General features: G+C 41.1%; 1 protein-coding gene across 2 annotated transcripts; it reads right to left on the bottom strand.

Moving 5' to 3' along the window:
- Positions 1–9577: 9577 nt before the first annotated feature.
- On the bottom strand, positions 9578–14073 carry LOC130912467 (5-aminolevulinate synthase, non-specific, mitochondrial-like). 2 transcript variants are annotated; one of them, XM_057830576.1, is made up of 11 exons: positions 14012–14073; positions 13655–13836; positions 13410–13574; positions 13244–13312; positions 12949–13168; positions 12671–12855; positions 12402–12581; positions 12140–12304; positions 11795–12063; positions 9948–10110; positions 9578–9788 (listed from the first exon to the last, which is right to left on the bottom strand). In XM_057830576.1, exons 1-11 carry the CDS (start codon positions 14071–14073, stop codon positions 9646–9648), a joined length of 1803 nt encoding a protein of 600 aa, XP_057686559.1. In that variant the 3' UTR covers positions 9578–9645. The 2 variants fall into 2 exon arrangements, with proteins under 2 accessions (XP_057686559.1, XP_057686560.1); XM_057830577.1 differs by having other exon boundaries at positions 13410–13544.
- Between the last annotated feature and the right edge of the window lie 299 nt (positions 14074–14372).

The following is a 14372-nucleotide window of genomic DNA, read 5'->3' as shown; positions in this document are numbered from 1 at the left end:
TAAAAATGCATTTATTCAGGACGACATGACAAAATTACTCCATAATGGTCAAAACTGTCGACTTCGCCTTTACTGTCGCACCTCCCGAACGATATTTAATGCCACCTAAATTAGGCTTATGTCATTTCCCTTCCCCGACTTCGGAGAATGTAAACAAACCAAGAGGTGTGACAGATAGCCGACATGCTAACCCGAACCGAGTGATGTTTCAAAGTCTCCGAAGCGTAAAATCACACATAACTAGCCCAGATCATTTCACATGACGACTGGGTTGTCGATTGTCTTCGCCGATCGGCAAACCATCCGGCGGAGAGCAATTTACAGCTCGTTCCCCTGCTACTACAGACAGGAGAGCTCACCGGGAAAGCAGCTGGACAACAAACTGGACGACGTCGGAGGAGCGTGTCGCTGCCAAATGGTCAACACGAATATGGCAAAATAATAAAGTCGTAAACAGTCGAGGAGGGCGGCTGCAGTTGTTGTGTAGCTAACGTGCAGCTAATGTGTATGAGGAGAGCTTTTTACATGCTCATCCATGATCAAACGTAAGTAGTCCTTTATTTAAATAAAGTTTGTAGTGTTTACTCTGTAATCGCTGTATTCGCGGCTATTTTTAACTCAAAGTTGCAATTTCTGATCGGTCGAAAAATAAGCCATGTATAGCCACCGGTCGTCGGCTAAGGGGACAAAGAGCATGTCAGCCGCAAAATGCAAGCCACCTACATATTAAAATCATCCCAGTATTTGACATAATACAAAACACGATGTTTACCCACTTCCTCGTAAGTCCCATGGTCCCACAGTAGTAGGGCTTGTTTTGGCCAATATCCACCGGTGAATGGGAACCTTTTGAAACCGAAAAAGGCGCACACGCCTCTCCCTCTACAGCAAGATTTTTCTGCAGCCGTTTGGCTGGCGTGATGCGAAAAATAAACGTATTAATCCGCAAAATCAGCTGAATCCTTAGTCCTTCTCATACAACAGTACGGCTGTATAGTGAAGAGGACTCCTTCCTCCGTACACGTCACAGCGCCCTCTTTCTCAACTCGAGACTGTTGCCGGAAGTCACAAATTTTCATGGCCGGGATTCAAAAAACTAAATAAATACAGCGATCGCTTCCACACACATCCAAGCAGTCCATTTCATTCAGGGGCATAAAAAAACGCGTGTATTATGAAATAAACATGCTTTTTCGTGTCACAGGCACTTTAAGGAAGACGTTTCCAATGAGGACCAGTGCACACCCGCACAGTGTCATAAAATCATGATCTCTCTGTCGCCTACAGATGGAATAAATGATACTTCTGTTCCCAGCTGCTGTGTTAAGGATGAATAGTAATAGGGTAATGAATCCAGTTGTAGCAAAACAATAGCATATGGCGGTTAGCAACTGTGTGGCTTAGTGTGGCTAAACCACTCACCCCACCCGAACTTGTCAGCGTTGCCGACTTTGGATGAGGGAGGGGCGTCACGCCAGTGAGTGAAAGCCAGGCCAATTTTTATTCTTGAAGATCCTGGTAGCCTCCCTTTTTTTCCTCTTCTCAGACAAAACTTTGTGTCCCTTTTATTGCTCTGCCATCAATGCAGGATTCATGCGGAAGCATTCGCATCAACTTCCGTCTTTATAATTAATGAGGAAAGGGGGAAATGACATATGCTGTGAAGCAGCCAGCACATTTGTAGTTTTTGTGTGTGGCAGGGTTCCTGCCAGCCTCCTCAAAGTTAATAAGTGCTGGTGAAAGTGATACAGACCCCCTCAAAATATAAAAAGGTGTCATTCAACTAGCTGTCAGTTGACATTTAATCACAAATGTCAAAATGTTTTATAAAGGTAGAAAGGTTACCTAGTATTGCTTTATCTCATTGCTTGCCAATGACAACAGTAGACGTCCAAATTCATTTACACTTGGAAAACTGGCTGTGAATGCTCATGCTTCAGCGTCAATGATCAGGCTTAGACATTGACTGTCTGGGAGAGCTTGCAGCGATCATCCTCTGACAGTCAAAATACAGTGGATGTCTAGCAACGTTAAAGACAGCCAACGAGTTAATTTTAGTTTTATTTTATTTCTATAGTTGATAGTTATGACTGCATCAGTCTCAGACATTTTTAATGGTGTGGCCGTAGGAAACATGAATACTAAAAATGACAGAATTAAGTTTCCATCAATACTCCAAAAGTACAATTCCAAAATATTTTATGCACCGTCCATGCTCACACAAATCCTGAAGAAAACAAATGAAACAATATATAACAAGAATGAAAGGAGAGAGATGTGAGATGAGACAAATTAAAGTCCCCTGAAAGCTAAATACGTAAAATCTGACTAAGCAGATATCACTTGGCTTCAATGTGACTACGGTGGGAGACGAGGAACGACCGTTATGTTTACAGAGCTGAAAGGTAAGATAAACATGTTAATTATTTCTTCTTGCAAACCGTTCTTTGTATGGTTTTAGCTATGTTTGAGTGAGCAACACTGACAGTATAATTTTGGCCTAAAATGAAATGATAGCCAATGAAGCTCGCCCGGAGGCCTCCAGACACAAATCAAAGGGAAACAGATTGTGCAATTTAAAGTGTCTCATAAGTCATTCACCACTGTAAAAAAAATAAAATAAAATAAAAATAATAATAATAATAAACTGACTTTTTGTGTTTTTCTGCAGTCTGGATGTGTTGTGCCCCGATACTGTCTCTTACAAAACTGAACCCCAGTTGAAGAGGGAATGATAAACGGCATCGTCCCCACATGTGGGTCACAGTATAAAAAAGATTTACAATATTCTCTACCATGATTTTCAGAAACATAAAAATAATTTAAAAACCACGAAAATCTACCATGAATTTTACAGTAACCAAAGCGCTATACAGTTTTTATATGTATTTCACGGCATTCCCATTTTTATGGTAAAATTCAGGGAACTGGCTGTCAGTATGTTACCCCGTTATCATTATTATTTTTTACAGCGTTTGTTAATAAGCTGAAAACCTGTGTGATTATCCTACTTTTAGAATCAATCCCAGGGGCTACTTGTGGTTCCTTAGACCATACCTGTTGTTATGGTTTCTATCAGAGGACCATCATCACTATGAAACAAATTTTTACATATAACCCAAAAAAATAAATGATACCTCTAATGATATGATACGAATGATACCTTGCGAAATCAGAAATCAAATGTTGCATTTGACAATTGACCCCGAGCACTTCCACATCATAATGCGTCATAGGATGGGTAGCTGCATGCGCCCCTCCTTTCGCCTTGTTTTCACTTTTCCACTTAAGAACTCATGCCGTTAGCAATATAAACTGATGGTCTGCCTGGATTTGCTATTTTAGTAAGAAACATGGATTTATTTAATTTGCATTTGCGGGCCACACAAAATGACCCTGCAGGCCAGAGCTAACCCCCGGGCCTCGAGTTTGATTCCAGTGCCTTATACCTATAAGCCGTTTTTTTTTTTTTTAGCTTATGAAATTAGAAGGCTAACAACCCTGTGTAATTATATTGCATGTACACACACACACACAGGCTGTGGGCCTTGGCAAATGCCACATAGTTTTTTAATTGTCTGCACCCTGAGAGATCTGCAGGGTGGAAGGCAACATAAATAGTCTGAAATATCAACAAATCTTAGCTGCCTCTTACATTCCTAACCATAAAAAGGGACAAATTCTGCAGCAGGATGGTGCTCCATCGCATACTTCAATCTCTACCTCAAAGTTCCTCAAGGCAAAGAAGATCAAGATCCTCCAGGACTGGCCAGCCCAGTCACCAGACATGAACATCATTGAGCATGTCTGGGGTAAGATGAAAGAGGAAGCATGGAAGATGAAACCCAAGAATGTTGACGAATTCTGGCAGGCATGCAAGACTGCTTTCTTTGATGTTCCTGATGACTTCATCAATAAATTGTATGAATCCTTGGCGAACCGCATGGATGCAGTCCTTCAAGCCCATGGAATTCATACAAAACATTACATTTGGATCTCACAGCACCACTAGTTCATTCGCTTATGTTATGTAACATATTTTTGTATTTGAAGTACATTTTTTTTTTCCATTTTCACACTACTTTCCGTCGGCAACAAAACTTTTGTATTGCCAAAATTTGCCCTTTATGTCTTCATTAAAGGATACATCTTTTTTCAGTGAATCAAATGTATTTTTGTACATTCAACATCATTTGGGAGGGTCTTAGCTTTCATATGAGCCATTTCTGAAACCAATTGAATAAATAAAAGTCAAGTTATTAGCCATTGTTTCTACAAAATGGATAAGCACTTGGACTAAAATGGACAAGACTTTTGTCAGGGACTGTATATATGCATATATGCTGAGGGGATCCTTAAACAATAGGTTGGTGCGGATGTCATGGGGTATTCTCTAACTAATTATATGTTTAAGCACTTATCCATCCTAGTGTGGATGTAGCCTGAGGATACACGCAATAATGTATGGGGACTTTGACATAGTGAATTAGGAGGAATGCAAGGGAATGGCAGGGGGGCGGTTAGATGCGTGCAGAGGAAAGGCAAGCATGAAAGCTCCTCTGGTCCCACACGTGAGTGTGGGGGGGGGGGGGGGGGGGGAGCAGATGTGCACAACATCTGGATTAACAGAGAATGAGAAATAGAGCTAAACGTGCACATACGCACACATTGTAATCACTGTACAGTGCCCCAGCAACAAGCATGTTTTCACATCCGAACACCACCGCGCATGCACCTGCCTCCAACACCTAAGCACCATGTGCTAAACACACTGTGCCTGTGGCTCTGCATGCTCGCCCACATAATCGCTGCTCTATTTGCTCTATTTGGTACTGTTAGTGTGAAGGATTTTTCGCAACAAATATGAAAGTGACTTCCGTTGCAGCCAAATATGATTTTTTATTTTATTTTATTTATCATTTTTTGTTTGTTTGTTTGGGTTATATGCAAGATTACATTGTCAATCTAAGTGATATGTACAATTTCGGCACAAATTGTAATTACATAGTGAATTTAAGATTAACGGGAGCTGATGGGCACTAGTATAATAGCGATGGTCACCTGACTGCCCCACTTCCACCAGCAGTTTGGTTACGTAATGCGCTTCTAAAACGTGACCGCATGATAATTCTCTCCGAGTGTGAGGGAGTAGGCGTCTTTGGTGCACAGAAGTCCAGGTTTTGCGTGTCAAGTTGCGCATCTGAGGGTTTTCGTGCAAAGCTCGCGCCAGCTCTCGTGTGCACACGCGAGCAAGGATGAGACAGATGGGTGGAGAGTTTCGCCTCCCTTGAAGTTGGACTGTATCTGAAGGGTTCTTAATCGCACTGATTTTTATTACAAACATCGCAATTATTGGTCCGTTGATTATTCAACGTTAACATTTCAAGTAGCGTGCTGTGCACAATCTGAGAAGTGCATATGCGTAAAAAAAATACAACAACAAGGACACATTTGCTGATTATTGCGAGCCCTATGTTATCTCAAAAGGAAATGCAATATCCTGTTCGCTGTTGATACCATCTAGTGGTTCATCCCGAAAGCCTCTACTGCACCGCATACATGAGTATGAGTCATCAGCAGAGACGCTGGTGTCATGGCTGCATAGGGAGGCACACTTCGCCCCCGTCTGGTGAAAAAAAAAATGCCTTAGAATATGTTTATGAATGAAACGCAGGTGCTTTACAAATTTGCACGTTCTTTACTCGTCAACGTTAAATTGTTGCTACCGTCTCTGACATAAGACACACTTCCTAAACATGTATGGGTACTGGAAAGTAATTTCCCTGAGGGATATCTCACAAGCGATAAATAAAGTTTATTGAATTTCTAACAGTTTAACGTTACAGTAGAAAACACAAACAGAAGGGCAATTATCTCTACGCAGTTTCCTACTCGAGTTTTGCTCGTTAGCAAGTTCACACAGTTTAATGTTACGCTAACTCTGATGCAGGTCTGACTTTTGAAGGAATTCACCCCCCCCCCCCCCCAAGCAGCGGAAACGGCGACAGCCGAACTAAGTGCCGCCCTGCTGATGCCGCTTCCGGAAGCCAACCGGGAGGTCCGCCATTCCACGTGTTCCCTTCCTGTGTTAACCCTTTGTACTGACTCAATGTTCCAAAAGTTCGAAGAAGACTCACCGAAAACAAGTTGACAATTTATTCGTCGACAATGGTCAAAAAACAAGGCAAAAACAGACGATGGAGGGACAATTCTGGATCCAGGGTCGTCAAAACAACAGCTACATAGCAATATTTCCGAGCAGTGAAAAACATTTGTTATCTCAGTGTCCAGTCTTTTTGAAGTCTGCGGTGGAGTGGGCCGGGCCGAAGGTGTGGCTGGGTGTTGTTTTGGGATCATCCCTCTGTGGCCGGTTTTGGGCGGTTAGGTTCATGAGTCCTCCGTTGAGGCTGGAACGTGGTTGCCACAGCGACCGACGCCAGTCTTGACGTCCCAAGCGCCCGCTATCAACTTGTTATCCGGGCTGGGCGAGACGCTAGTTGTTTTAGGACAGAGCGCCCTGCTGGCCGGGAGAACTGATTGCAAGAGTTGGTGCGTCAATCTTGCTCGTGACGCACACGTTAGGCTTCTGTGATAAGATGGCGTTATGTATCCATTCTGCTTCTTTTCATTAAACTTGGTGTGCTATTTATTTTAGGTGTGTTAGAGTAGTACAAACAATCCTACAGTACATATGAGAAACGGTACTATTCCCTGATTGATTATATTAAGTGTGTTAGAGTAATGCAAACAGTTATATGGCGTGTGCGAGAAAGGTACAGACATGAAAATGGGTCAGGGGTCAAAAAGGTGTGGAGGAAATACGTTCCGGCGTTCTGCCAAAATGTCCTTCGTCGGCGAAACGTCCTACATGTGGTGAATTTGACAATTTTAATTTTTCACATAAGGCTTAATATTCGAGGTAGCGGGGGTTTAATTAGTTGAAGGAGTTGATTTCAACCACCATTGACTCGCGCTAGCTTAGCATCTCCGGAGCCCTGAAACTAACAAATAACTGGCAAACTGCACAGAATTTGTTCAAATCAACTCCAACGACTAATTAAACCCCGGCTAACTCAAAGATTAATCCTAATGTAAAAAATTCTGAACTTCCCCTTTAAAATAAAGACCATTGAATATGGCCATTAAAATGTTGTCTATAAAAGTTTTAGAGCAATAAAACAAACAACAAAAATGAATGAAATGGACAAGAATCCTTCAAAGTATTTCATAAGGGGTCCAAACTATTTTTCGAACAGATCATGTGACTATAGCACCTTAGAGACAGCCGTTTGCATTGCTTAGCCAAAACTACAGCTAAGGAGGCAAGATGGATATTTAGAATTTCTTTAAACCTAAGCTTTCAAAACCTTCAACAACAACTGAGCTTGAACCGAGGATTGAGCACGAGCAGTATCAAAAAGTCCTGGCTGTTGTGTTACCTGTTGTGCTGTAATTCCAAGTGGTGCTTGAATTGGATGCTTATAGCGGTCGACAGTCTTTTTGAGCCAGCGCAAAGTTCGCAGCACACGGAGATATTTTGGTCATTTTCATTAGACAAAAATGTGAAGTAATGGCTGTGTTTTCAGTGTGCAAATGCAGCCATTTGTAGTATATCTCCTGCCCATTTCATTGCATCCTGGCGAGGCAGCAAGGCTATGTTGTTTGGCCGCAAACTCCCAGCGCTCACGGCTCACGAATCATGGTAATACACGTGACCCGTTTTTTTTCCATCCCCGATTAGAAAATGTGACATGTGATGTCACTCCCATAACTACAGTATTCTTCAGTCTACATACATTATGGGGCAATAACAAAATAGTAACGCACAGGCATCAAGGAAAGTAATTTTAATCAGATTACTGATTTAGAAAAATGAACGCGTTAGATTGTTCTTCACTGAAAGACAGTAATCAAACTACAGTTACGCATTACTCACATAACGCTTTACTGACAACACTGCTTTTATATTACCGTTAAATACACAAGCTTAACGCTACCTTAACGGGAGCTATTTTTTCACCGGACGCTCTGGCAGTGTTCAACGCAAGCTGCAACGAACAGCAGTAACTTTGTCATACCGCAAAATATGAAAAAGATCCATTACTCACCAAATTTAATATGCTGGCAAATGCATTAATCTAAAAAAAATTGGGAGTGAGACCTCACCTCGTCCAGCGAACGTGAATTTGTGCATAGGACAACATCATCTGTCGCTATTAGCTATCTTTGAAGCTCTTTTTTTTTTCCTCCCCGCATACAAACTTGTTTCTCTCTCAGCGGCTGTGATTAACCTCAATGAAGTTGCTCTCCTAGCTAAGCCTTGTCTATCATTCGTCTTTGTAAGTTTTTAGTAACTTTGTGTATTGAATTTGAAAGGAAAATGTGTGTTTTGTTTTTGCCGAACTTTTTCATGAAGCTAAACTGTTGAAGCTACTCACACGGGGAAAAATACGATTGTACAACGTTTTAAATGTATTCATTTGGTATATTTCAGTTACCACGATTTGAGAGATCAATAAATTGAAGAATTTATGCCTTGTGTTTGGAGTGTTTGTATTTGGGTTTGCTGGAATAGCGTCACCGACACACGCAGCATCAAACAGGGGTAGGGGTAAGCGCTGCCGCGCCAAGCCACTTCTGGCTGCATTTTCGACATATGAAAAAGAAGGGATACGTACTACTGTATGACGGAAAATTTTAGTGGTTTTGTAACTGCGACGTTTTCATAGCATGGTAAACCGTGAAGGCAACCGGCACATGGCTACACCCGACACCCCCACCTCCCTCAAAAAAAATTTCTCCTCGGATCTATAATTTCTCCTCGGATCTACACGATTCACGTAGGTCATTTTGACTTCAAAACGGCAAATTTCGCCGAAAGGTGAGAGATTTTCATGCCTAAAGGTAACTATTCCCTTCACTTTCAGTAGCATAATTAGTGGTGTTTCCCCCACCTCCACAACATTGACGTCTTTGTAAATTACTTACAGTAGCTGTTGCTGGTCAAAAAAAAACTTCTAACATCCGTTCTCTTCGAAGGGGGGCGGAGGAGGAGCATGCGTGTGTCGGGGTTGGGTCAAGTCATCAGCCAATCAAACACATGTTTGAGGGGGAAAAAAATGGACCGGCACATTCAGCACGTGAAAAGGGGTGAATGTAAGTTTGAACATAATGAAAATAATTCACTTAATAATGGTAGGGTCAAGTCTATCCTTGCAAACATATGGGAAGACATTCTAAATGACCTATATAACTGAACTCATTATATCATGCATACCCGTATAAGGTTGCTTAAAAGTTGGTGGGGACAATTTGAGCATCCTGAAAAGTTGGTCGTGTCGTGTCCCTACCTTCCCTATGTGAACCTATGCCCTTGATTTGAACTGTACCTCTAGTGGATTTAAAAAAAAAGTTGATGTCAGTCAGTGTTTTGCGTACAATGAAAGGAAGCCCGCATAGTTAGTACTTAAACCATTGCTTTAATGCAAATCGTCTGAGCATTAGCGACCTGATTGTCTGTCAAGACATGCTCAACACAGGTATAACATCTGTAACTGATTCAGAGTGTTTATTCAGATACAATTAAAAAAAAGTAGACTTATGAGAAAAAGTAGAAATTGGTGGAGAATAGCCTACCGCCAACCTCTAATGACTGAGGCCATTGAAGTAGGATTTCTCCCGCTCACTCATCACATCGAAGTGAAGAGGCTGCTGACAAAAGTTACACTCGGCTGACAAGTGTGGCTGCAACTCCAAGCCCACTTCTTTCCAAGTTTTTACTAGACAGTCTAAGGAGAACAATCAGACAATGAGCACCAATTTTCGCACATTATTAAGCATGAAATAATACTGCATATGCAGTTCTTAATTTTAACAATTATACTACTACTGTATACTAAATAGACATACGTAAATATGCAGGGCTACATACACCAATGTGCACATACCAACAAAGTAGCGCATCATTTCGGGCGTGTGGTGTGGCGTGGGGGCAATGCGGAGAAGTTCCTCCCCTTTAGCCACTGTGGGCCAGTTGATTGCCTGAACATAGATGTTATAACGGGACATCATGATGTCACAAATCTCTGTATTCTTTTCTGCATCTGCCACCTGCACAGCCATGTGTCACAATCAACTTACAAACGATCGGGTGATTGGGAGTCATTGCATCTTTCAAAGTTGTCCATTACATTTTTTATCTGACTATGAAAGGATTTAATACACCGTGTCAACATTACAAAAGAACCAAAATCTTTTTAGTGTGGTACATTAGTGAAAATTTGTTCATGTATCCCTTGGCAAATATACGATCATGAAAAAATATTAGACTACCCTTTTTTTGTTCATTTTAAATGCTAAGTACAACGAAAGGTAACATTGTTTTTAGACAAATACAATGACAGTAAACATAGCTCATGAAATTTTACTTCAGAGCTAATATCCAGTTTTTTTTAAATAAATTTTTTTATCTGATCTTAAGTTTGAAGGTTGAGGTTAATGCAGGGATTCTACAGGTATCAGCAAATCACATTTAATACTTTTTAATGGCACTTTTAACTAATTTAATGCCCATGCCCAAATGCATTTAGCTTCACTCACACAAACTGCAAATAGAGTTGTCCGATAATGACTTTTTAACTGATAACCGATATCCCGATATTATTCAACTCCAAAAATCCAATACCAATATCAAACCGATACCAGTATATACGGTCGTGGACTTAACATATTACTGCTAATTGAATTGTGGTGCCCCACTGGATGCTTTAATAATGATAAATGTAACAACTTCTAAGTTTTCCAATTACAATTCTATGAAAAATAAGAGAACTTCAACTGACGTTATGGAAAAATTCCTTATATTGCACCGCTATATTTATTATTGAAATCAAAATAGTGCAAACATCAGCTTTTTGGATCCAGTGCAAAGTTCTAATAAGGCATTGGCATATCTCATATGGCTCACACAGTGCTTCTGGCTCAAAATGACAAAGGCACACAGCTTCAGTACAGTGAATGACATACGTAATGAGGTTCTTTTTCATTCTTTTTCTATGCCGCTTTTCCTTACGAGGGTCGCGGAGGTGCTGGAGCCTATCCCAGCTAACTACGGGCAATAGGCAGGGTACACCCTGGTTGCCAGCCAATCACAGGGCACAATAAGACAAACAACCATTCATGCACACACTCACGCCTATGGACAATTTAGTGTTCAATCAGCCTACCACGCATGTTTTTGGGATGTGGGAGCAAACCAGAGTCCCCAGAGAAAACCCACGCAGGCACGGGGAGAACACGCAAACTCCACACAGGAAGGCCGGAGCCCGGGACTGAACCCTTGAGCTCAGAACTGTGACGGGGATGTGCTAACCACCGCCTGTTTCTAATTCTAATTCCCCCCAAAAAATAATAATAAAATACATTATAAAAAATTATTTTTCAACCATTTATTGTTCATTTAATTCTTGTACCATAAAGGCTTCTACATTTAGGTTAGAGGCAATATGCATATTGGCCTAAAACCGATAATGAAAAACCAATGTCGATATTTATAGGGTATCAGCTCTCTTATCCCGTAATGATCTTATGTTCTAATATCCCGTCGAGTGGATAATATCAGGCTATAATAACTCTAACAGATAATGTTTTTTTTTTCAACTAATGCCTCAAACATTTTGTTTAATGCTTTTTAAGGCCTAAATTTTGACAAAATCCATGTAATGACTTTTAATGGTTTTAAGTGAGCCGCATCAACCCTGTAATGATTATTTCAGGAACTTTTATTTCTTCATACCTGCACGGGAATGATGTGGCTTGGGCAGTGGACCACAGGAAGGCCAGAGTCCATCAGTAATTGTCGCAGCAGCTTGACGCTTATCTGGTGTTTCCTTCTGAGTATCTGGCCCTCCTCACTTTTAAGAATCTTGATGGACTTTGTGGCCCCAGCCAGTAGCATGGGAGGCAGTGAAGTAGTGAAAATGAAGCCTGCAGAGAAGCTACGCACTGTGTCCACCAAAGAATTGGTGCTGGCAATATATCCACCCATGCAGCCAAATGCCTTGCCTGAAAGATATCAACAAAATACGAAATATCCAACTCGAAAGGGGAGGCTTCCCCTCACAGTAGTTGGTGAACTTACCAAGAGTACCAGAGATTATGTCCATCTTGTGCATGACTCTGTCTCTATCTCCGATCCCTCCTCCTCTGGCCCCATATAGGCCGACTGCGTGCACCTCATCCACAAAGGTGATGGCCCCAAATTTGTGGGCAACATCACACATTTGCTCCAGTGGACAAACTGCCCCTGTTAAGAACACAAACAACTGGGGGCTCTACACTCACTAATAATGCAACCTGGTGAGCTCTACTTTGAGAAGAAACAAAAAGTCTTAAAAGCTAACCATCCACTGAATGCACAGTCTCAAAGCCCACAATCTTTGGTTTGGAGGGGTCAGACCTCTCTAACAGCTCTTGCAGGTGACTGACATCATTATGACGGAAAACAAACTTCCTGACACAGCTGTTTCGTACACCTTGAATCATTGAGGCATGGTTGCCTGCGTCAGAGTAAATTTCACAACCTGGTGAGGACCACAATAAAGTGTGTTAAACTGATCAGTGTAAACACAAGCAATGATTTCAATACAATTTAAAAAAATATTCACCATACCTGGTAAAACTTTGGCCAAAGTGAACAATGTGGAGTCATTAGCTACAAAACAGGAAGTGAAGAGCAGTGCGGCATCTTTGCTGTGCAAGTCAGCAAGCTCATATTCCAGATCCATGTGGATTTTACTGGTCCCTGAAATGTTTCTTGTGCCTCCAGAACCAGCACCATGTTTTTTCAAAGTATCCCTTAGAGATGAATTAACAGACTCAGTATTTGATTGCCTTTTAATACTTATTTTGTGACTCTTAAATTTTCTAAAAGCAGTTCAGAAGACTCACAGGATAGCATTGGTGACTTTGGGGTGACGACTCATGCCGAGATAGTCATTGCTGCACCATACTGATACATCTCTTTTCACATCACAGGGATCTGAGTAGATGTCCGCCATTGGGAAAGAAACTGCATTTCGGTTGACGGTCTTAAAAATTCTGTAGCTGTGATCCCTTTTTTTGCTTTCAATTTTGTCCTCAAAAAATTCATCATACTTAAAGGCTACATCTAGTGGAAAATAGAAGCTGTGTTAAAAATCTTTGCAAAGAGTGTTGTTAAGTTAAAGAAAAGAGGATTTCTAACCTTCTGGAAGATTGTCATTCAGAAGGTGTGATACATTGGAAGACGTGTCAAAATGTGCCTCCATAGTGGCTGTGGTCGACACATCCAGGTCAGGTTTTTATGTTTAACAACAATAAGCACAGCTGAAAAGCTACAGTTTATAAATAAACTTTTAGCACAGTCTCACCAGTTTGAATTGTGACATCCTCCCGCATTTCCCTGCTGGCCTCCATCACTACTTTACTGTTTTTCTGTACCAACTCTGAATCCAAGAAAGGGCACCTGGAGATAGCGGTCCGGCCAGTCGGTACGATAACATGACCTGGAATTGATTTTAACTCATATTTGGAGTCTGATGAAAACATGTATTAAAGAATGCTTACTACTTATAATCACACAAATGGTGCATTTGAATATTTAGCTTGCACTCACCAAGATGTTTGTTGTTGCACAAGAAGGTTGAAGAGGACGGAGCTTGGTCAGAAGGACCCGTCATCACAGAACACTTTAGGGCAATATTTAGCAGTGATGACTTCCCGTTTAAAAAACAACTAGGAGCAAAAGAGAGGATGGGGCACCGGCGAAACACTGCTTCCATATGAGATACTCTCAACCTAAACAGAAAAAACATAGAAGGCATAAGTTTGACCATTCAAATAAGTGTTACACCACATTTGCTGTGCAATTTCATGTATGTATATCCCTTTACTCCCACTGTAAAATAATGACATTACAACAATTAAAGACATAGAAAGATCGATTCCTTTTGGGTCACACTTCCATTTTTACCTGAGAACATCCCAGTCCACTTTCAAGTTAGAGGTGAAAAAACCCTTCCAAAACATGACCATACTCTGCCAAGACTGGACTGTGACTGAAAAAGGATGCTGGAACCACTAACGTTTGTTTACTTGGCAGCAGTCAGCTGGTCATGACAAGCAGTAAGGGGAAGGCTTCTCAAGGACTTACCATCCTATTAAAGCTCTATCATGGTCTTAAAGACATCCCCATCATTATACACATTATAAAACAAAATGGTCTTTAAAAAAAAAAGTCTTGAGTGGACCTACCATGAATGGGTGTACTTTGTGGCTGTAATCAGTCAACCATATGATTTGTATTATAGGTAAATGTACAGGGGGAAAAAAAG

Source organism: Corythoichthys intestinalis, chromosome 2, assembly GCF_030265065.1.
Source record: "Corythoichthys intestinalis isolate RoL2023-P3 chromosome 2, ASM3026506v1, whole genome shotgun sequence".
In the NCBI taxonomy this organism is placed as follows: Eukaryota; Metazoa; Chordata; class Actinopteri; order Syngnathiformes; family Syngnathidae; genus Corythoichthys; species Corythoichthys intestinalis.
This window is presented reverse-complemented; position numbering and strand designations above follow the sequence as displayed.

Excerpts from the sequence above, each read along its gene's own strand:
- LOC130912467 (XM_057830576.1), bottom strand. The coding sequence starts at position 14,073 with ATGGTCATGTTTTGGAAGGGTTTTTTCACCTCTAACTTGAAAGTGGAC. Across the intron at positions 12,305-12,401 it reads GACTGTGCATTCAGTGGATG|GGGCAGTTTGTCCACTGGAG; the intron begins GTTAGCTTTTAA and ends TGTTCTTAACAG. Across the intron at positions 9,789-9,947 it reads AATGATGCGCTACTTTGTTG|ACTGTCTAGTAAAAACTTGG; the intron begins GTATGTGCACAT and ends TGTTCTCCTTAG.